A 21,620-nucleotide genomic window follows, 5' to 3' on the forward strand; every position below is an offset into this window, starting at 1 on the left:
CATTGTTTAATAAAGTTTGTTTTATAACATTTGGTTTATTTCACTTAAGGTTCAAAGAGACATCCAGCAGTGTGACAATGTTCAATAAGACAATAATCCATACACAGTTTGATTTATTTATTATCATATTGAAAGCAACAGCAACTTTCTTTTGTTGAGTGTTTTACTGTAAACATGTTCCAAAGTGATATTCCTCAGGAACCCATTATTGATGTGTTGAATTCTGAGTATTTTCCATCCATCTAAAAAGTATTTGCTTATTGTTTTGGTTGCAGAAACTCCCATTATGTTCTGGCAGCTGTAGCTTCTTTGCAATATAGTGAAGCGGAAATCATACAAAAGTGCACAACTACAAAAAAAACCAACTTACTTTTTAGATGGACTAACAGGACTCAGTGCCAACATGACAATTAAAAAACCTGAACTATCTCCTTAAATGGGAAACTGAGAACAAGCAGCAGTCATTTCCAACTGGATATAGGTATACGTTTCTCCATATATTTAATTGTACATTGTGTTGAAATGTAGGCAAATTGCAAGGCTTTTGTTAAGTCAAGGGGTAAAGTACATTATAATGTTAAAGAAAGCAAATCAGCTCCTACAATCTGGGACATTTTATCTAAAAAAAAAAAACACATCTGGCCAAAAGGACATCCAGAATGGGAATGTTAGGAAAGCCTACTCCTACATAAGCTGAATGAGAACAAACACAGCGATGCTTTTAAATAAGAGGCAAGAGGGTGGGTAGCATTAAGCTTTTTCACTGAGCTGTCGTGCAGCCTTTATCCATCCCTGTTTCAAGGCATATCTCTGGTAAAAAGAAACAAATACATCAGAAATAAAGTAACCCTATCACTGAGAACTTATGCCACACTGTGAGAACTGAGGAATGAACAACTGACAAGGTAACAAGCGAATTCTCGCACCAATTTTGGTTTTGAATTTACAAAAGGAAAAGTGTCAAAGAAAGTGTAAAGACACTTGGCAGTATGTATGTCATTACAATAAAGCAGAATATAAATACAGCCATGTTTGGCTTAGTGAAAAAACAAACATGCATATCAAAAACATTTCATGCTCAATTCAAAGCCCCCCAAGACTATACAGGTTTAATATAAAGCTTTGTTTATCTAAAAGTATTCAAATTACGGGCAGAGTGTATGAACAATTTTTGATTGATTTATACGTTTTAGGTTTTTCTTTCAAACATACCTGAACTTTAGCTTTTTGGTCTCCTCCATGCTCAACATATGAACACTGTGCATGGAGACGGGACACTGATTCTTTGTCAAGAGGTTGTTGAGGGGAAAACTGATGTCCACAGACTGCGAGTCTGGGTTTTGGCTTTTGATTGTAGGGGACAATGGAGGATAAAGTCAACAGGATAATCTTCGCAGCTTATGTCTCGTACCTCGGGATCCACAGAACAGGAAGTAAACAATATGCAATGAAATATAAGCAGCTACTGTACGTTAAGTAGCTTTTGCGTTGAATGACCTAAAAATAATCAAAAATAGAATTAAGATTGCCATAATGCATCGACACACTACACATAGAAAGTGTTTTGTTTTTTCGCACAGACTAGTGTGTTAAAGAGCTATGATGTGAGGCTTCAGACGGAGGAGCGTGCTGGTAAGCCAGATAAGATGCTGATGTGATTTGCAAAATGGCTGTTGTAGACTCAATAATAATAATAATAATAATAATATTTATTATAACAATAACAATGATAGGACAAATAAACACAGTGCACCTTCACTTTCTTTGTCCCAAGACACATTTTAACTATGACACGGTCAGACACGCACCTTAATCCACCATACCCACACGCAGTTCCTTCTCTCAGCAACATGAACACACAAAACTAAAATGGGTAGGACCGCATACTCAAGATATAGGTGTGTGTGATTCCCAAAAACCCAGATGTGCCACTTCTTGAGTGCAAAATCCCAGGTGTTCGGGAAGTCGGGTTTCGGTTTGAAGGTTTTCATTTGGCTACTATGACTCCTTCCTCCCAAAAAACAGCTTGGAGAGGGCAGAGGGGGTGTAGTGGGTGGTGCGTATTTTAACAGAAGTGGCGGTTTAACATTTGGTCACTGTTAGATTGGTTGTTTCACGTGCCCCGATGATCTGCACTCCATCCCCCCGCTCAGTAAAGCCGCTTCTCGTAACTGTAGAGGCAGAGAAAAATCGTGGAGAAATTAGCGCGTGCTTGATCATAAATGTTAGTATTTCTGCCCCCTAACTGCGTTAATTCAACAACCTAGTTAGTGTAACATGTTTTCTGAATGCTTTCGGAGCAAATCTGCAGGGTAATGCGTGTGTGCGGGTACAATGTCTGGAGACACAGAGCAAGAATTGGTCTAAGAAAAGTTAGCTTTGGCACTCCCCGTTGCATTGCCCCATGTTCTCCTGCAGCACAACACCTTACAGGCAGTACAGTCATTTTAGACGCAAGTTGTTTCTTAGCAATACAATTATGAAAACCATCTATGAGAGATGACAAGGGAATCATAGTTTAGAGCTTCTGGGATGGATGACATCTGTCCTCATTGTACCAACAGCTTCTATTCAGTACAACTTTTTCAAAATAGTCGTGTTTGCTTTATTTGCAATGGGGAACAAAAATAGAATAATGCAGGTAATACGATTAATGATAATTAACCTTAAAATGTATGATTTATTAAGCATGATCCCTCCAGTGAAACAAAACAGACTACATGTTTTGTTGTCCCAGAAGAAAGTATACTTAACCTAAGTGTACAAGTGTATGGTTTAAGGTAGAACATATGTTATTGTGTGTTTTGCACTTACGAGTGGAGTCCATGAACTCCTCCCTCCACCTGTGCAGACATGGTCCTCTTTTCAAATTTCAGTTCCCCAGAGTACATCATTGAACTGAGAAAGAAAGAAAGAAAGATAGTAAGACAGCAGGCACAACAAAGTTACAAAGCATCTGTATAATAAGCAGAAACTCCAGCTAGCTACTCACCGGAGAACAGAAAGACTCTTTGCCCCAATGTCCTGGCAGCCGTGCTGGATCCCAGCTATCAGGTAGGGTACAAACTTGTGGATGGAGCCCTTGTCTTGGACCGATCCTGACACCCCCTGGGCCACCTTCACATTGTCGCCCTCACTATGGAAGCACACCAATCAATATTCTTCCAGTGTCACCTTAGCAAGGGGAAAGCTGCTCTTGGAAATCAGCTTACCTAAAATAGCGTTTCTGGCTGCTGGTGCTCTTCTCCATAGCGTCCAGGGAGCCCATGCCGCGGTACTTCTTCAGCCGCACACCGTCTGAGAAGAAGTACTCCCCTGGAGCCTCAGTGGTTGCCGCTAGCAACGAGCCCATCATCACTGGATTGGGAGACAGGAGAGAGTCGTTTGTGTGATTACATTACCCAATCACGCCGGCAGTGATAAACCACTTTGTTGCCATGAAGACTGGATGTTTCTAAGACAAACAAGACTAGATTAGGCTTTTATTTTCCAACATGTCAACATCCTTCAGGTCTCACCAGTCGACGCCCCGAGAGACAGAGCCTTCACCACATGGCCCACGGTCTGAATGCCGCCGTCAGCGATGACTGGCACCCCGAACCGCCTGGCGTACTCCGCGACCTTGTACACGGAGGTCCCCTGAGGCCGCCCGCACGCCATGACTAGAAGGTAGAGAACACATCTGACGTGACTGCCATGGCAACAGATAAAGTAAAAAACAAGCAGATTTCTGGGTAAAAAACTGAGATCAGAATCTAAAATAAATTGTAGCTATTATAGCGATTTAACTGGTTATTTCAGGAGAAGCACGTCTTTTCTATTCTTGTTGGTGACCCAGTCTGAGCAGGAGAGGCCTGTCCCCATGGCAACCTAGAATGGGCCTTGCTAGATCACCATGACAACTAGCAAGGTATTCTTTACTGTTAGCAACTGCTAGGGTTTTTCTCCACACTGTAGCCCAGATTAATACAGGGTACAGGAAGGATTGATTTTCCACATTCTGAAATATATGATTCCTTATCTCAACTATTCTTTTTTAGGTCATATATTCACCGTTTATTTTTTAGGTAAACAAGGGTTGCTGACCTTCCTGTGTGATGCAGATGGAGCCGCAGCCCATGCCTACTCTCAGAGCATCGACACCAGCATCAATCAGATTCTTGGCCTGGGCCGCTGTAACCACTAGAGGGGAAAGAAGAGAGCATTATATAATGTTGACAATAGAAAAAAGCTGCTGAGCAATTCAGTGAGTTCTCTGCACACGAATCAGGTGGAATAAAGAGACAAACTCACCGTTTCCTCCCACTACTTGCAATTCTGGATGCTTCTGTTTGATATAACTTATCATGTTGATTTGATACACAGAGTTGCCTTGTGAGGAGTCCTGGAGAAACAAAACAAATCATGGTTTAAACACAAGTTAGATCAGAGTATTCACATGTCTCACACAGATAGGAGAGGGATAAGGAATGTGGATATTACAGTATGCATAACTCTCACAGAGCCAAAATACTGCTTATACCTACTGTACATTTAGATACTTAAACGTGAGTGTAATTCCGATTGTAAGTATAAACAAAACCACACAGTTCACAGTGAGTTAGTGTACCTTAATATATAGAAGCATTGTCTATGGTTTAAGAATTTCAAGGCAGATTAAAGGCATTTTTAGAAGTCTTTGACCTTTCATATTGTTGACGTCTGTTCCCAAGTATCAGATTTAATGCACTGCCCTGCTTTTGGTCTTGCACAATACTCTACCACACTTTCTCTTTATCATCTGATCATAAAAGGTAATCTGATGCAACCTGTGCTCAAACAATGATCTAATATTGCTCGAAGCATTCTCACACACTTGTGGTTACTGCATTTCCTTCTACTGGCACTAGTTTTTCACATTTCAACCATCACAATTACCCACCAGAACAACAACATCCACTCCCGCCTGCACCAACAGGTCCAGTCTGTATTTGTCGTCCTCCCTGGTGCCGATGGCGGCTCCGCACAGCAGCTGTTTACGTGGGTCTTTAGAGGCCAGCGGGTAGTCTCTGTTCTTCTTCAGATCTGTCCTGGCAATAATGGCCACCAGCTCGTCATTATTATTTACAATGGGAAGCTTGCCTGGTAACAAGAGAAAATTAGGTTATTTAATGTCATGATGGTGAAAAGAAAAAGCTGCTGTCACACAGGAACTTTTATTCACCTTTTTTACTGCGCTGCAGAATATCATTGGCCTCCTTTAGTGTCACACCGGCTGTAGCCACAACCAACTCCTCCCTCTTTGTCATGGCCTTGGGGATGAATGATTAGGAACAATCAGTAAAGTGAAGATATTTAAAAGTACGGATGTGAACAAGTTTGGTATTAAATACACACCTCTTCCAAAGACTTGCTGTGGTCTTTCTCAGACAGGAAGTCGATATCTCGGGAGGTGACGATTCCCACCAGTTTGCTGCCCATTTTGCCCGTCTCTGTGACAGGAATACCAGAGAAGCCGTGTCTTACTTTGGCCTCAAACACATCCCCCACTGTGTGGCGCGGACTCATCACCACCGGGTCTGTGATGAAACCCTGTTCAAACCTCTGGAAAAACCAAGAGAGAACAAACAGAATTATAATCCATATCATTTTCCCTTAAATTGTGCAAAGCACCAAAAGCAGCGCCAAACGCCACACGCACAGGACAATACAGATTAAAAAGCTAATATATACATATATATATATACATACAAAAGGAATAAAACAAAGACACACAAACAAATACAATTACCGTAACCTGTAGAGGGACAAGACAGTATGAGAAAGGTCAAAAGGACGGTTCATGTGAAAGTTTAAGTACTTAATTTAGTGAGTATACATATTTAACAGTCCTACTATTACCAGACATGACTACTGAGCATTTGTCTTACTTGTAAAATGCTGAGACAAAATGAACCACAACTAATATTGTGAAATAATAATTATTACATGAAGGATGATCATAGTTTACCTTGACCTTGCGGACCTCGTTGGCTTGGAATTCTGGTGTGCAGTTGTGGTGAATCATGCCAATGCCTCCCATTAGCTACAAAATGAAAGGAAATGTATAATTGAATTACATTTGTAAATGTAATAAAATAAAGTCTGGGCTCTTTCCTAATATGTCAGCTGATGTTGGTCAAGCAGTCTCTTACCGCCATAGCAATAGCCATAGCTGACTCTGTAACAGTGTCCATGGGGGAGGAGATGAGAGGCGTCTTTAATGTGATCTTCCTGGTCAGCGCTGATGTCAGGTCCTGAGAGACGAAAAAAGGGGGAACACGCATTTTATTGTCTTAGTTTGTTTCATGTTTTGCATGTTAACCACCAGGGGGCAGACTCCACTCACAGACTCAATATAATGTACAATTCTGTCTTAAGGTGGTTATTCATAACTCTGTTAAGGTGACAGTAAAGGTCATGGATGCAAGTAAGACCAATCAAAGCAAAGGAAAGGAATTTTAGCTTCAGTGTGTCATTCGGTTGTGAACAAAATTATCTGCGAGGGTCATAGAAAACACGGTTCATCCTTTCCTGCCTGAGAAAGCGTGGAAAAAGAAGCCACACTCTTGTATCTCAGCCACATTTAACTTCAACATCTTACTTCCCACAACATCCAACACCGGCTTTTTCTATATTCAACCGTGTGAAAATAATTCCCTGCACATGGGAATGACTTCTGTGGTGTCCCAAGCTTTTAGTCCTTATCTGTGGCAGACATAAACTAGGCAGGCTTTTCTCAGGGGTTCAAGGACAAGGCAGAGGAATTACCTAACACTGCATGGCCATTAACGAGAGCACAACTGCACCGACCTGCTAAATTCAACCGAGAGTTAGGAAAACATCTTTAGAACATCACGACCCAGGGGAATTTACCACAACAGCAACAGGCACATGTGGGCCATCTTCATGTTTCCAACACCTTAAAAGCTATGTTTATATTCTAAATTGCTACACGGTCTACTGAGTCGTTGTGGGAACTTTGACTACTCCGTTCAAAGTAGCAGCCAAATGTGGAATCATTTGTTATTCAAGCTTCAATACACTCACTATCCAGTGGGAAAAACTCTGGCAAGACAAAGACTCTGTTGAGACGACCAGCCCATAACAACACGGCAAGGCTGACAAGCATCTCACACAGCAACCAGACTTTCTGTGAGTCTGAAGGAAATACACAGGTATAAACTACATTAATATCCACTGAGATGGACAAAGCAGAAGAGAGGGATTTCATCTAAAGCTCAGAGATTAACTCTCCTGGCATTTGCGCAGAGAAGTGGATGAGCAGCAGAGCAGACACAAATGTAAACACCAGGGTGAGGGAGCAGTTGGTGGGTGACCACATCGGGGCAAAAATAGCCGGGCAGCAGCGAGAGGAGGGAGGATGCAGATGTTTTTAGTTTTTTTAAAGGGGAGGAAAACAAGAGTATTATTGAAAGAGCTGCCATTATAGTTGAGGTCTGGAGTAAAGAGGCCTGTTTTATAAAAAAACCCTGTAATAAGGCTGACGGTTAAGGAAGTGGTTCTGCCAAGAATGCTGCCGGCTGCCACATCATCAGGAGGGGAGTGGGAGAAACTGAAGAAATCATTAGCTTGACCTTCAAAATAACCAGGAGTTTCCCAGTTGTGGCAGATACTTGCAACAATCTTCTGCCACAACCAGCGACCCTATGTGTCCTTTTGTACTCTCCAATATGTCATTCACACGTATGTGTACTCACCACTTCGTCCGAGGTAAAGTCAATGAAGCCAGGTAATATCAGGAAGTCACTGAAAGACATAAACAAAACGGCACTTAGCATTTCTGTGAGGCTATGAGCATCCATTAAAATACCAGATGGAGTTCTTCATGCTTAATCAAACATGAACAATGTTATAATACCTCCAAGAAAAACAGAGAACTTAATTGTTGTCCAGCTCAGAGGGTTAAGTACCCTTACTTTACTTGTTAGACATACATTGAGTTTATCATTACCTGATCTCTTTCCACTCATTTCATTTGTATAACAATTTCGACTCGTATGCCACAGAGCCTGAACCTATTGTTGGGTAGTCTTTCATGTCTCCTCATGGTTCTCAGAGTATTGCTAAGTTGCATAGTGGGTCACTACAGACACGGATGGCGTCCTGAAGCGCTACAGTTGCTCTCGCTCAGCTCTTGGACTGTATAAACAAAATGAGGAGGGAGGATGAGATGAGTGGGTGTGCAGGAGCTAAAACACAGGAATGGTGTGCTTGTTTCCCAGCCAGAGTCTGTACGCATTTTGTGGGTTTTGCAGATTGGTGTGAAAACAGGGCAGGGAAACACGTGGCAAGATGGAGGAATAAAGGGGGGGCTGTGTGTGCCACGTGAAGTGTTTTGGAGGGGGGGAAACTACAGAGTACGTGAAACAGGTAGATGGTGAGCACTGCAGGTGGACAAAACAGGGTCTAGACGACAGATCGAAGAATAGGAATAGGACTGTCACAGTTCTCTAGTTACTCAAGTATGGTTGTCAGTCAAGTCAAAAATAGTCACACAAGTTCTGTGCGTTTGTTTCCCCTCAATTTAGAGGCCAAAACACCCATAAACATCAACATGGAGACGACTAGGAAGTCTAGCACACATCTGCTAGTGTTTAGCAGCAGACACAAACCTCAGCTGCACCTACTGACTCAGGACCAGCTCTCCACCTCTCATTCATTTGAATTCCAAAGACAACACTGGTTTTGTGATGACTTATTATGGTTTTTATTTGAATGTTAAATGTAGACAAATGTGTGATGCTAATTGGTGGTGTTTTAAAGTACAACCAGAAGCCGTACCTGAACACATTGTTGAATCGTACCATTTTCCTGTCCTTTTTTGTAAATAATCACAAACAGCTGAGAGCTTGGCATGCTCTTAGCTAAGAGATGTGAGTCATTGGGACAGAAGAGTATTGTTACCCAACAGTTAGCAGCAGCAATCTACAGTAGCTGCCAGAAGGGAAACAGCAATCACAAATGTGTGCTCTTATCTCAGGACAGTTTTACCAAAACGTGGTTGATATTGAATAATAACTTGATAGGCGTTAGGTGGATTTCGGCTCACTTACCAATAGGGCTTTCAAAAAAAAGTGAGAGAGTTTATGGGTCAATAAAGGATACAGTATGTGATCAGAGTAAGCTCTGGACAATCTTTGAGCCAACAGATAGAATGCGCAGTATGTAGGTGTGTAGCATAGATTGTATGGTTTCAATGACATGGTTTTGTTGAAGTCCTCTTTTGTTCAGACTTGTGTGAAAGACCCAGTATTTAACAGACACCCTGAGGCTTGTGTGAGAGTTACAGAGATCTTAAGTAGACATATTTAGAAGTGTCTATAAATGAACACTACACTTCCTTCACATAAAGTTGAGCTAACAACAGTCGATAACCAGCAGAAACAGATAAGTGCACTGAGGCTATTTTATGAGTGTTGACAGAAAAACAAAAGTTCAGAAGTAGCTTTGATTAAAAAAGATGTTCACAATCACACCCAGGACAGGATTTTCTGCACCTAGTTGAAGGTCACAATACAACAGGAAGCAGATATTCTCACAAAGCTGCCTTCCTGTGTCTCAATTTCTCTGGGGGGGGGGTTGCTTTCTTTTCCCTCAACTCAAAACAAACAAAAGAGAAACTAAAAAGATGTTATAGTAATAATCTGTTAAATTGTTTTCTTAGATCCACTACCTGTGATAGGAGCATTTAATGGGGTGTCAAGATATACAGGAAAAGTAGTCAGAAGCTTTAAACCTGCTTTAAAAAAAACCTAGCAGTAGACCATACCCCAATTCCTCCTGCATCCACATGATGTCAATTCCAGCCATCATGTGTGCAAACATCCCTTTGGTCGTGATGCACTTCATTACAGTGTGGCAAAGTTGTTAATCACACGCGGACACTCTCAAATGCCATTACGTTTTCTATTCAATTAGCTTCTGCAAATCAACAGCAGCGTGATCAGAGCAAATCATTGGTGGATTTTTCCGCTTCAAAAAACCTTCCCAATGAGCTTGAATTGCTTAAATCCAAATGTAGTTTTGTTGTGCAGCTGATCGTGCAGTATGGAGAATTTTATCCAATTCATTTCCTAATGAGAAATAAATTTCATAAATAAAAGTCCTTTTCAAGGAATGCTGAGAGGGCATCTTAAGCATTGATTGAAGTGGTTGTGGAGGTAAAGAACAGTGATGGTAGATTCAGGAGACAGTTTAAGAAGAGAAAAGGCATGCTTATTAGTGTCCAACAACCACTACAATTCAGCTGCACAATGCTTTGCTTCTTGTTATTTGTGATTGAGAAAATGAAAGAGTGATAAGAAGGATTAATGAAGAAAATCATGTCAGTCAAAACGCATGATGAGTTCAAGAAAAGATGTTCCCATTTGTCACCAGAATGCATACCAGAGCTGAGTGAGGTTAAGTAAGAAAAGAGAAGTTAGTAGCTTCGACAAAGCAAAGTATGTGTAATAAAGTGCATGAGCTGTTCTGTCATGCATGTTGCATTCACAGGACAGGTCATGCACTTTGATGGTTAGTTGAAGTTAATAATGCAGTTATGTCCCCTGGAAGCAAATTTGATCCCCATGACCAAGATCAGGTTTATCACAGCAACAAGCCCTCCATGTAAATTCTTCATTCATGCACTATTATGACACCAGATTTAATTTGTGGCATGGTTATTTTTAAGTTAAAGTAAAGGTGCTTTAGAAGGACTGTCATTTGCTTCCCCTTTATGAATTTACTTTTTGTAAAAGGATTTGTAACAGCACAGTTTCAAAACAGTTTGAAGATGACTGTTCTACTCACTTGTAAGTCAACCCATCTCCTTTAGAGCATAGCTCTTCAGCCGTATGACCATCGGAGACAACGCACTGTTGGTCAGATCTGCTGGTTCAAAATGTGTTGGCCATTACAAAGCACTGCTGCGTACACTTCACCCACCTTTGCGCGTAGGTGAGGTTTGAAAATAAGGAGACCTTACTTAATAATAACTTTACTTAGATTTTCGAAAAAATCAAATTAAAGTTTGCATTGCAGGGAATGTGAGGGAAACATACTTGTATGTAAGGCCATCTCCAATCGAGAAGAGCTGCTGAGCCGAGAGTCCGTCTTCAGGGACATAGCCTGTCCCACCGCTGATTAAGTAATCCGCCATGCTGACAAATGAAAAAGAGAGGCACATTCAATCAACTGTGAAACCCAAGACTCCAATATAGATGTGGAACTTCAGTCAGAAAAAGGATGCTCTGCAAGAAAACAATACATCCACTTTGCAGGAAGAGCTTTGGTGATCTTCTGACAGGAAGACATAACCATAACCACATCAACACCCCTCAGCCAGCAGCAGGTCAATGCGTCTGTGTGAAAGATGCAACGGCTTGCAAAAATAAGACACTAATAATCCGAACATTTAAAAAAGCTGCAAAAACACAATTGGAAGAAACGTTAATCAACATTAGATCATGCAAATATAACACACACATACAACTGTGATTTAGTGGCAAGATCATTTCTGTCTCTACTAAACCGTCATTACTATTATCAAGACTGATTTGTGCACGCGAGGGAAATGACAGTGCAGTATTCCCCGTGTGTGGGGCTAAATATGGTCGGCTGACCCACTAACATCTAGGTGAACTACTGTACGATAGAAAAGAGTTTTAAAAAAGGTGATGGTAACAGCTTATCCGATTAAACATTTACTAAAGGAGAACAAGCTATCCTCAAAATGTCATATTGTCTGGACATGAGCATTGTAGTCTAGATAGTGTCCTGGTGACCTACATTAAGTTATCAGTAGCTAGCAAACATTAGCAGCTTGTAAGGCACACCCCTAGTAAACAAATACTCAAAGCAGTCAGTGTTTTACAGTAAAATATCCATGATAGGATCGACGTTAGCATCCCACATCTGTCACCTCAGGAGAAATGGTTAACCTCCAGGGAAACTGACATATCCATAAAGCAGTAACTAAGCATCCATAAATGTTGTTTTTAGGGTTGGTTACATTCTTTTAACTCACCACCAAGTGCGGTCGAGCAAACCTAAATGCAGATGGTCGAATGTAACTAAGTAATGTCCTTAAAAAATGTAGGTACTTGGTACTTTCCTTATTAGTATTTTCTATGAGTATTTTCACAATGTGGTACTTTATGCTTTTACTCGACTAAATTTTTTTGGGCAAATGTGGTAGTTTTTACTCCACTACATTCATTTTACAGATTTAGTTACTTAAATATAAATCAGCTAACCCATTAGGATAATATTATAGATTGGGGAGGATATAAAGTAAATCAATTAAACCCATAATTCATTAAAAAACTAATCTTAGATGGGCCCTTCTGCAGAATTACTACTTTTACTTTGGTACTTGAGGTATACTTTGTTACCAATACTTTTTAAGTGTTTACTTAAATACAATTTAGAATGTAGGACTTTGACTCCTCTACCTGTGCATACATGTACACTAGGAATAATGTTCGAATTATTACACCAACAGTAGGAGGTTGCGATTTTGAGAGTTCAGTACTTGCCGAATTGAAGGGTGGATATTGTGATGTACTTGAGATTCTTAAAATATATTTTTCTATGCGACATAAATATATTTTAACTACGGAGAAAGCGTTTTTTGCGGAGTTTTAAAAGGTAGTTTGGTGTTGCCTTCATGCGCAGGTCTGGTGTCAACACAATGTGTGCATAATGATAACCCTGTATCTAACATGTATCGATATACGAACAGGTGATGTAAATTATTCAGCGTTAATTATCAAGAAAATACACCGTTAAAGTTACACGTTCTTAAAACCTCACATGTTTACAAGGTCACCAAAAAATAGCTTGTTAACTATTTAAGCCCCGGGGTAATAATGCCTGAGATGTTAGCAAACCGTTAGCCTGAAGACTGGATAAGCAGGTACTACAAACAGCCAGCTGGCATGTGATGTGGCTGTGATGTACATGGCAAATATACAGAAAAGTCAATATTTAACACAAATATTATATTTTCACAAACACAAACGATACCAAGTTCACCTCATTTAACGCGTCACTAATGTATTCATAACTTACATGACAACGTTACAATTTAGAATAATTTAAAATGTGGTATAGCTGTTATATAAAATCCCCAATTAGTGCTACTATAATGGTCCCAGCTGGTGCAGGTGTGTGAATAATCCACAGATACATGCAGCTGAACTGTTGGCAGACCAGACATGAGCTCAGTGCAGACTGCAGACATGTGGGAGCACCGTTAGCATTTAGCATTAGCAGCTTGGTTATTGTATTTTACCCAACGGAAAACGCTTCCTTGAATCGTTAAAGCGAGGTTGTCTACCCTTGAGTAGATAAACAAGTGGTATACACCGTGTAGCATCTTAGCTAGCGTCAATTCAAACATTGTATTCTAACCCGAGTACGTTTAGCTAGCTAACCTTTTTGGAGCTGATGCCCACGTTGACCAAAACGAAGCAACTTTCCAGCTGTGAATCTACAAGACAAAACAGCGATGATAGAGACAATAATTCCTTCTACCTCGAAAGACAACCTCGATGAAAAATACTTCGTGGCTCCAAGATGTAAAAGTAGTGGTTGGCAGTAAAGTGACTGAGAAGTGATTGCCTGCTGTCGCTGCAGACAGTGCGTGTTGCTGTTATGTAGTAGCGGCAGCAGCGTCACATCCCCTCTCCTCCTCACAGAGGCGGGTTTAACCCTCCGCATGTTCCTGCTGTGAAATCAGCACCAACAGGGGAACGAACCCGGTGTAGTGTGAAACTACAGTGATCCACGTGGAAGTGTTGCTGATGAAATGCTGGCTGACCGGTTCATCAGTAAAAAGAACATTGAGTAGTCGTTTAGGCAATTATTCTTGAAAACCACTTACATTGTTCGACTATACGAGCTGAACACAGTTCAATTCTGAGGTGGGAGAAGTACTCAGATCTTGTACTCAAGTAGAAGTACCAGAGTGTAGGTATAGTATGTTACAAGTAAAAGTCCTAAATTCCAAATGTTACTCAAGTAAAAATACAATAGCATTAACATCAAATTATACCTAAAAGTACTCATTATGCAAATTCAGCTAGGTTCAATGACTTTGTGGGTAGCTTGTTGATATACTCCAGGTGTAACTAAAGTCTGATTGTTGCATATAATTCACAACATCAATCCAAATCTGCGAAGTAACTAAATAAATTAAATAAACATAGAGGAGTAAAAGTAGACTTAACACTCTGAATTGTAGTGGGGTACAACCTAGCAAACAATTGAAATACTCAAATAAAGTACAAGTCCCTCAAAATTGTACTTAAGTACAGTACTTGAGTAATTGTACTTAATTAATTTACACAACTTATTTAATCAGATTTTATCGATGTTGATTTTGGCAGAAGAATAAGGTGCACTTTATATTACTTTACTTGATTGCTTTCATAATGCATCTTTATCTTTCCACTACATTTCATAGCGGCTACACTGTTCTTTTTACACATAAAAGGCACTTACTTTCTAATGTTAAGAATTTACCTACCAGCCGTGTCATTTTATAAATACCATACATTGTCGTGGAATACCACTTCCAAAAATAAGTATAAATGCCTACCATATATCCATAAAATGCTAATTACTTTTACTCAAGTAGCATTTAGAATACAGAGGTTTTACTTGTAATGGAATACTTTTACACTCTTGGTTTGCTAATTAAAAGTAAGAATAAAAAACCTCCTTTACCATGGGGGTCTGGCAGTTTTAAGCAAAACTTCTTTTTGTATACTAATTGTGTGTATACTTTTCACTATTCTCTATTGATAAGTGAAACATTAGTCTGATTAAATGGTGATGTGTATGTATATGACAAAGTTTCAATAGGGAATCATGTGGCTAGGCAACTATCACAGATAAAGTGAAATGGATATGGATGCATTGACTTTCTTCCTTTAATTGCACCTTTCATGCCTTCATTTTCCTTGATTTAGAGAAATGTCACGTGAACTTAAGCAGCGCTGTCTGATTTCTGGTCACATGTAGATCATCTTAATAGGATTAAGTGTACTGACAAGCCAGCACCGATCACATTTGATTCACATGATAACAATTGCAGGAGATGTGCGGAGGAACAAAATGTCTTGAAGTAAAGTAGTCTATTTTTGGCTCTACAAAAAGATGGATATAACAATGAACTGCCTCGAAAATTGTTAATCCCAAGTAGTGTATGTACTTTAAGTTCAAATAACTGTTTACAAGCATTAGTTAAGGACATAAAACTAGTTCAATCTCTAAGAAAAGGCCACATAAGGTCACAGAGCTCTAGTCAGCAGGTCATGTGACATCTAATGAGTGAAGTTTGATTGAGGAGAAGTAGTCTATTAGGTGTATATTCAAAAGCAGCAGTCCCCATTATGCTCTACATCAGATACGTGTTGGACAGTCATTTAACTCTCTGACAAAGACAATAAATCATTGTCTATTTCCAGCTACTGCTTATTACTTGACTGAATGCCAGCATGCTGCTAGTCATCCATTTGTCAGCCACACAAATGGTTGGGATGAGCCGCTGACAGAAAATCATGATTACTTTCTCACCACTAAAGATATGGCTGTCAGTATCTTTTTATCACCTCTGCTGCAGCTTCATGGAGCAGAAATCAGAGTAAAATGTTTCATTTCTAATAAAGCGTTATGTCGAACAGCCGCCAAAAATGAAAGGACATAACTTGTTACCTCTTCGATTTATTGCGGCTTGCTTCCCTGAAACAGTCCATTACACAACCCTTGTACTACTGGCCTCTCTTGTTTAATAATTATTTCTGGCAGGGCATGTTTCAATGATTACATTTCAGTTATTGAATGCAATATAGATACATGTGGTCTTTCCTGTAACCCAATATGCTGCACAGTGCTCCTGTCCCATTTAGGTGACGGTTGTTGGAGTTGTCTGCCAAGGTGACTCAGGGGATCTGTTTCCCACTCTATGTTGTGTCAAATTAAATGTGGGTCATTGCAGATATGGGTCAGTGGTTCCTTTTATGCACTGTAGCTATTCTGAGCAGTTGATTCAGCCTTTCCTATCCCCTCTGCAGCATGCTGCCCACTCCTGTCTTTTTTGTTGCATCACAGAATTGTCACAAAGGGCAGCGGAGCCATGTTAAAAATAGCTGTCGACTTAGAAGAGGACATTTCCTTTTGTTTTTTAGCATTTGCATATTAGAAACAATTGTATTAAGGCCTTCAAAAAAAAAATCTGTCATCATAAGCAAGGGGTTTAACTTCAAGCACATTTGCAAACTGATCTTAATGTGTGTGTGTGTGTGTGTGTGTGTCGACATGTAAACTGACCCGACAGCAGGACAGTCATTTACATGTGCAGCATTATGAAAGCAAAGCCAGTGAAAGTGAATCACAAAAGCTAAAAGATGACTGTCATTTTATTTCACATTGGATTTTTGTAATGAGGGCTATTATTATTTTGGCACTTTTCTTTTCAATTATATTTTTGCTTTTGCGCTTGTATATGCATTTATTATAAATCACACATCTTTTTAGCTTTAACATGTAAAAACAGTTGGAACTTTTATAATGTGTTTGCAAACTTTTCCTGGCAATGAATCATGCAGCAGGCAACTATGCAATCAACACTGTGATTATAATAAAACAAACTGGTATATTTAAAACTTTTCAACTGTTTTAGTTGCACCCAAAGATGGCTCATTCTACATAAACTCACCTCTCTGGGCCTAGTCCGGCCTGGATGCGTGTGGCACTGTATCTCTGGGCAGCGGTTTCATGTCCATGTCCATGTGAGGTTTGCCGGACAAAGTGTTGACCTCCCTGGGTTGAATCGTCGGCACACGGGGCCTGAGTTTCTCCAACAATTCTCCGATAATCCTTCTGGCTCTCCCTCGCTCCATCTGCACCAAAGTGCTCATAACCATACCCCTCCATTGTCCGTCCAAGGTCGGTCTCTGAATCCAGTGCCACCGTTTGCTTGCTCTTTAACAGAATTTCAGGTAAAACGATTGAACAGCTGAAGGTTACATCTGTGTCGTAACAGAAGACTTCAATTCATATGAACTTCTTAGTTCGGCTCAAATTAAGCAGTTACCATAAAAAAATACACACTTTGTTTCCAAATATCCTTATCTGCATCCTAGTGTTTGTTCTATTTACTGTCAAGGCCAGATATGGAGCTTAAGAGGTGTTCCCACACAGAGCAAGATGGAAAAAAGACTTCTCCCTCTGCCACTGCACAGGATGCACCTGCCTACAAAAGGACACCAGCCACCTCTAGGCGTGTCAGTAGAGGGCGTCACCTAGGAGATTCTCCCACTGAGAGGGTGTCACCGTGGAAATGACGCCAGCAGCAGAGCGTTGTTGTGGAGTGGCTGCCCTGCTGGTGTCTTCGAAATCTGGAAGGAGTTTTTCTGTCATGAAGGCAGAGGGTATAATGGAAAGGGTATGTCCGCCCTGCACAGTGTTTATACGCAGGATAAAGCCGTCGTTGCCCTGAGCGTTTCTCTACAAGTTGAGTGCTACTGAGTGCTCCATGAAGCTTTCTCTGTGTCTTGCTCTCTCTCTATGGGTTAATCCCGCTTTCTATCGGTGGCACCACGTCACTTTCACAAAGAGGATTTCAGAATTAAAATGAACAGGAACGGAGATGAGCTCTGCGAAGGGAGCAGCACATTTTCACAGCAAGATCATTACCGTGCTGGGTTATTTTTATCCATCTTAGTGGGCTCCATTAAACCAAATACATGCAGCAAACATAGCATTATGTTACATTTGTATGCTTTGTGCAGACCTCACAGAAAATATTGGTGTCCAATCCATTGCTGGGTGAAACTGAAGCTTTACAATGAGTGTGTAAAAACCACCACAGAGGCTGAGGTTAGACCCAAATGTTAAAAAGCTTGCACAAAAGTGTCAGTGTTGTTATTGTTGCATTTTGATTTATAGGAATGCACCCATGTTTTTTTCTTTCAGCACCACCCTGTTGCATGTCAATGGTTTCTTCTGACATAAGTAATGGCTCTGCCTTTTGTGGGGTGTACTAACAGTAGGCAATATTATATGTATTGACTTATTCCTTATTTTTATGGTTTATTGTGCAACTTGTATAGAAAGGATTCCCCTCCACATTCACAGAAGTGTCTGTCATTCTGCTTAAAGGGATCACCTCCAGGTGACAGACTGTTTGTGACAGTTGGTAGGACGTTAAGATGGAAAATCCTCTTAGGCCGGCCCTCTGAGGTTCCCCACTTATTACTATCTTTAACACATGCTAACGGAAACCCCTCACCAACACAATGAAGATAGCAGATCAGGATTTACTACCTATATAGCACAGACGGATAGACAAACTGTTTCTAGTGTAGACAATTGCGGCTGTTGTACCTTCAAAATCACGTTATCAATGGCATTAAATGCTTAGTGTCTCATGAACTCAAAAGGGATGGGAGCATAGTCATTTCTATGTGCATGTCCTCAGGTTCTGCACGGGCCTTCCACTCATTCAATTAAATGCATCCTAATGAATGTCATGTGCACAGTGTGGATACTCATCGGCTGGCTGTCAGTCATATGATGGAACACATGGGTAACCATTGCTAACAAAAGAGCACTCCTTAATTGTGAACGACCCCTGAAGATACGTCAGGTCAGATGATCTAAAACTACAGTAGATCAATTTCACGTCAAACTCAAATAAAGCAGAGGCCTTTTTTTGAGTAATAAACTAAAATGAAAAAAACAGGTATAATGTCCTGAAAGCTTGTTGCAGGAGTAGGCAGATGAAGAGCTGTGCAGGAGACAGAATATCAGTATAGACATTAACACATCAGGATTAGTTCACTGGTCATGTAAAGCCTGTAGAGATAAGTTATATAATGTATTATGTGGCTGTGGTGAGAGCTATGTCAAGTCAGAGAAAGTAAAAAGGGCAGCCTGAGCTACAAAACACCCCCGGGCAAAAATTTGCAGTTGGTCCATCGCCACCTATCCACGGTGATTGTATGGGCTACCCTGTATACACATTCACCATTAGGTACAAAGCAGACAAAAAGCTATGGCAGCCTTATTTAAGAGAGAGAGAGAGAGAGAGAGAGAGAGAGAGAGAGAGAGAGAGAGAGAGAGAGAGAGAGAGAGAGAGAGAGAGAGAGAGAGAGAGAGAGAGAACAACAAGTGCTCCAGCATGTGAGAGAGTTTGATTAAATACAATATATGTAAAGTAGAAATATGTAAATAATATAATGTCTTCAAAATGTATTTTAGCCGCTCATAAAGACAGCCTGTAGCAACCTCTCCTCCAAACTTATTCTCTGGTATCTGGTCTGCAGTCAATTACTGGAGCCAGTACCTTAATTAGATTATTGAGTCTGTTGGTGTTGCCAGCTCCAATGCTGCTACCCTAGCAGACTACAAGGAAGCAGCTGATAGAAGATTTCTTCACATCTTGACTTACTATTTTCTTCATGATGGCTCTGTTCCATGTAAGTGTCCCATAAGCCACAGACTGACAAATGTAATGCATCCTTAAGTAATCTTTAAGTGAACATTTAAAACACTATTTTTTGTTTTGTTTTTTTGTTTACTGAACGATTTTTGACACCAAATGTAAAAGATAGTTGGAATTAATAAAGTGAATAGCGGCTTGGTTCCATTTATCTGCTGCAGTTTCTGGGTCCTTGTATTGTCCATGTTAGCTCACTGTCACACTCTTGTGGCTTACAGGGTCAACACGTGCTGACTGTTCTGCCTGAAACCTGGGATCTGAAATCCTAACTGTCACACACTGACATCTAGTGGATGCAATATCTTATTGCACCAAACACGGATATCATTTCCTGAGTAAGGTGAAGACAGGTTGGCTGTTGAAGTGGCCGGGGCAGACATCTCCTAAAACCAGGGACGTGCACAGGTACGGGTATTGCTGACTTGCCCTTCTGGAGAGAGCGAGAGTTTTTTATTTTTTCTGTTGTGGCCGAATCAACATGCCCAAAATTAGTATTGTAGCGTCTCGCTGCGTGACTCAGTTTACAATCTGACAGCTGAAAGTAAAGGAAAGCCCTCTGTGTCCTGTCTCATACCGCTAAAGTGATCATACCAAATGCCTGCCTGGCTTTGGTGGCCAATCCCCGGGTCAATATGTGCCCGGAAATGTCCCCGTTTTCAAATATGCTTTAAAAACACATAGCAAGGTGAAATAAACTTATAACAAAGTTGATGTTTCAATGGCATGGTGCTTGTTCGCAGCAATACAATTATTGTAGCCTTAGCGTTAGTAGCTTTCTTCTTCTTCTTCTACTACACAGTGTGACGACAAAAGTGTTTTAAACCAGGTACATTTTTATTATTCATATTCATCTATATCGCTAAGTGTGTGATTACCCATTTTACGTTTTATATATATAATATATATTATTATACTGTAGGCTATTGGTGCCGATGCGTTAAGACCGCCTCTAGTGTCAGATTTTGGAAAATTGGGGACTTTACTTCCTCTTGACACTGTCGGTTAGTTACAAAAAAACACCTCAATATACTTGTTATGTGCTTCTGTGTCTTTTCATCTGCTCCGTAAACTCCCTCAACACTCGCTCTCTTCTCTTGATCGCCCTCTCACAAAGGGAGAACACTTCACTGTCCCGCTTCATTGTAGGATTTCTGCCATGTCTCTACCATTTTAGTTTGACCATCTCCGTTATTAAGTTATGGAATACTAAAGAAATAAGTAATTCAATACCTTTCAGTGACTGCGCTCATAACGAATGATAAGAATAAGAATAATGTGTATTGAACTGGTTTCATTAATTAGTGAGTTTATTTAAGGTAATTAGTTAGAAGCCCTTTTTCCAGTTTAGAGCAATAGCCCCTCCAAATGTCTGTGCACGTCCCTGCCTAAAACACTGCCTGTAAATATACTTCCCATTGTGTATTAAATCCTAACTCCAAGACATTGTTAAAAGTATATGATTTACTCTAGGTTAAATTCGGAAAAACAAGTGTTTCACAGAATACACTTACAAATCAGACAGGATGCGGGTTGAACTTTAATACAATGCCTGTTATATCACTGAAATCGTGCATACGTTAATCTGTTTGTCACAGTTCTAAGAATCAAGCCCTTGTGGTTTGTGATACCTTGAGGACAGTTAAGGCAAATGAAGATGCTGAGACAAGATAGCAGAGGACCAGGAGCTGTTTATGACCTTTAAATGCTAAGGAGTAATTGATCTTATAGATATAGCAAAAATGTTTAATCAGCATGTATGTTAAAAACGTTTTTTTTTTAAAGTTATCATGTCTTACTGAAGTTATAAGTGTAATTCTAAAAGGACATAGTCAATGTGTTCTGATATCAGAGATATTGTTTTCATTCACTTTTGTGCACGTAATCAGCTCTTTTGGCCTCAGGGACCTTTAGACCTTTGTGTTTAAAATTGCTTATTTTTGTATTATCTTTTTTACAATTTGAATTATTGTGAAAAACCAAAAAAACTTTTTCTACTTTTGTACATCTATCTGAAGGTATCTGCTTGGTCTTAGTGTGAGGTAAGAACATTCTTCCTTGGTAAAGGCTGACAGTAGTTTACAATTTG

The 21,620-nt window shown here is 40.1% G+C and overlaps 1 protein-coding gene across 7 annotated transcripts; it reads right to left on the minus strand.

Moving 5' to 3' along the window:
* Window positions 1–102: 102 nt before the first annotated feature.
* impdh1b (IMP (inosine 5'-monophosphate) dehydrogenase 1b) lies at window positions 103–17,457 on the minus strand. 7 transcript variants are annotated; one of them, XM_063905447.1, is made up of 16 exons: window positions 16,748–17,457; window positions 11,085–11,183; window positions 10,834–10,914; window positions 7,740–7,788; window positions 6,174–6,275; window positions 5,990–6,064; window positions 5,377–5,583; window positions 5,204–5,291; window positions 4,922–5,121; window positions 4,294–4,384; window positions 4,087–4,182; window positions 3,519–3,662; window positions 3,213–3,357; window positions 2,993–3,136; window positions 2,815–2,898; window positions 103–2,171 (listed from the first exon to the last, which is right to left on the minus strand). In XM_063905447.1, the coding sequence occupies exons 1-16, from the start codon at window positions 16,963–16,965 to the stop codon at window positions 2,150–2,152; spliced, it is 1,845 nt and encodes a 614-aa protein (XP_063761517.1). In that variant the 5' UTR covers window positions 16,966–17,457; the 3' UTR covers window positions 103–2,149. The 7 variants fall into 7 exon arrangements, with proteins under 7 accessions (XP_063761517.1, XP_063761518.1, XP_063761523.1 ...); XM_063905448.1 differs by having other exon boundaries at window positions 10,834–10,911; window positions 16,748–17,456; XM_063905453.1 differs by lacking the exon at window positions 16,748–17,457 and adding an exon at window positions 13,461–13,706 and having other exon boundaries at window positions 10,834–10,911.
* Window positions 17,458–21,620: the final 4,163 nt, after the last annotated feature.

The sequence above is a fragment of the Eleginops maclovinus genome, chromosome 17, assembly GCF_036324505.1.
Source record: "Eleginops maclovinus isolate JMC-PN-2008 ecotype Puerto Natales chromosome 17, JC_Emac_rtc_rv5, whole genome shotgun sequence".
NCBI lineage: Eukaryota > Metazoa > Chordata > Actinopteri > Perciformes > Eleginopidae > Eleginops > Eleginops maclovinus.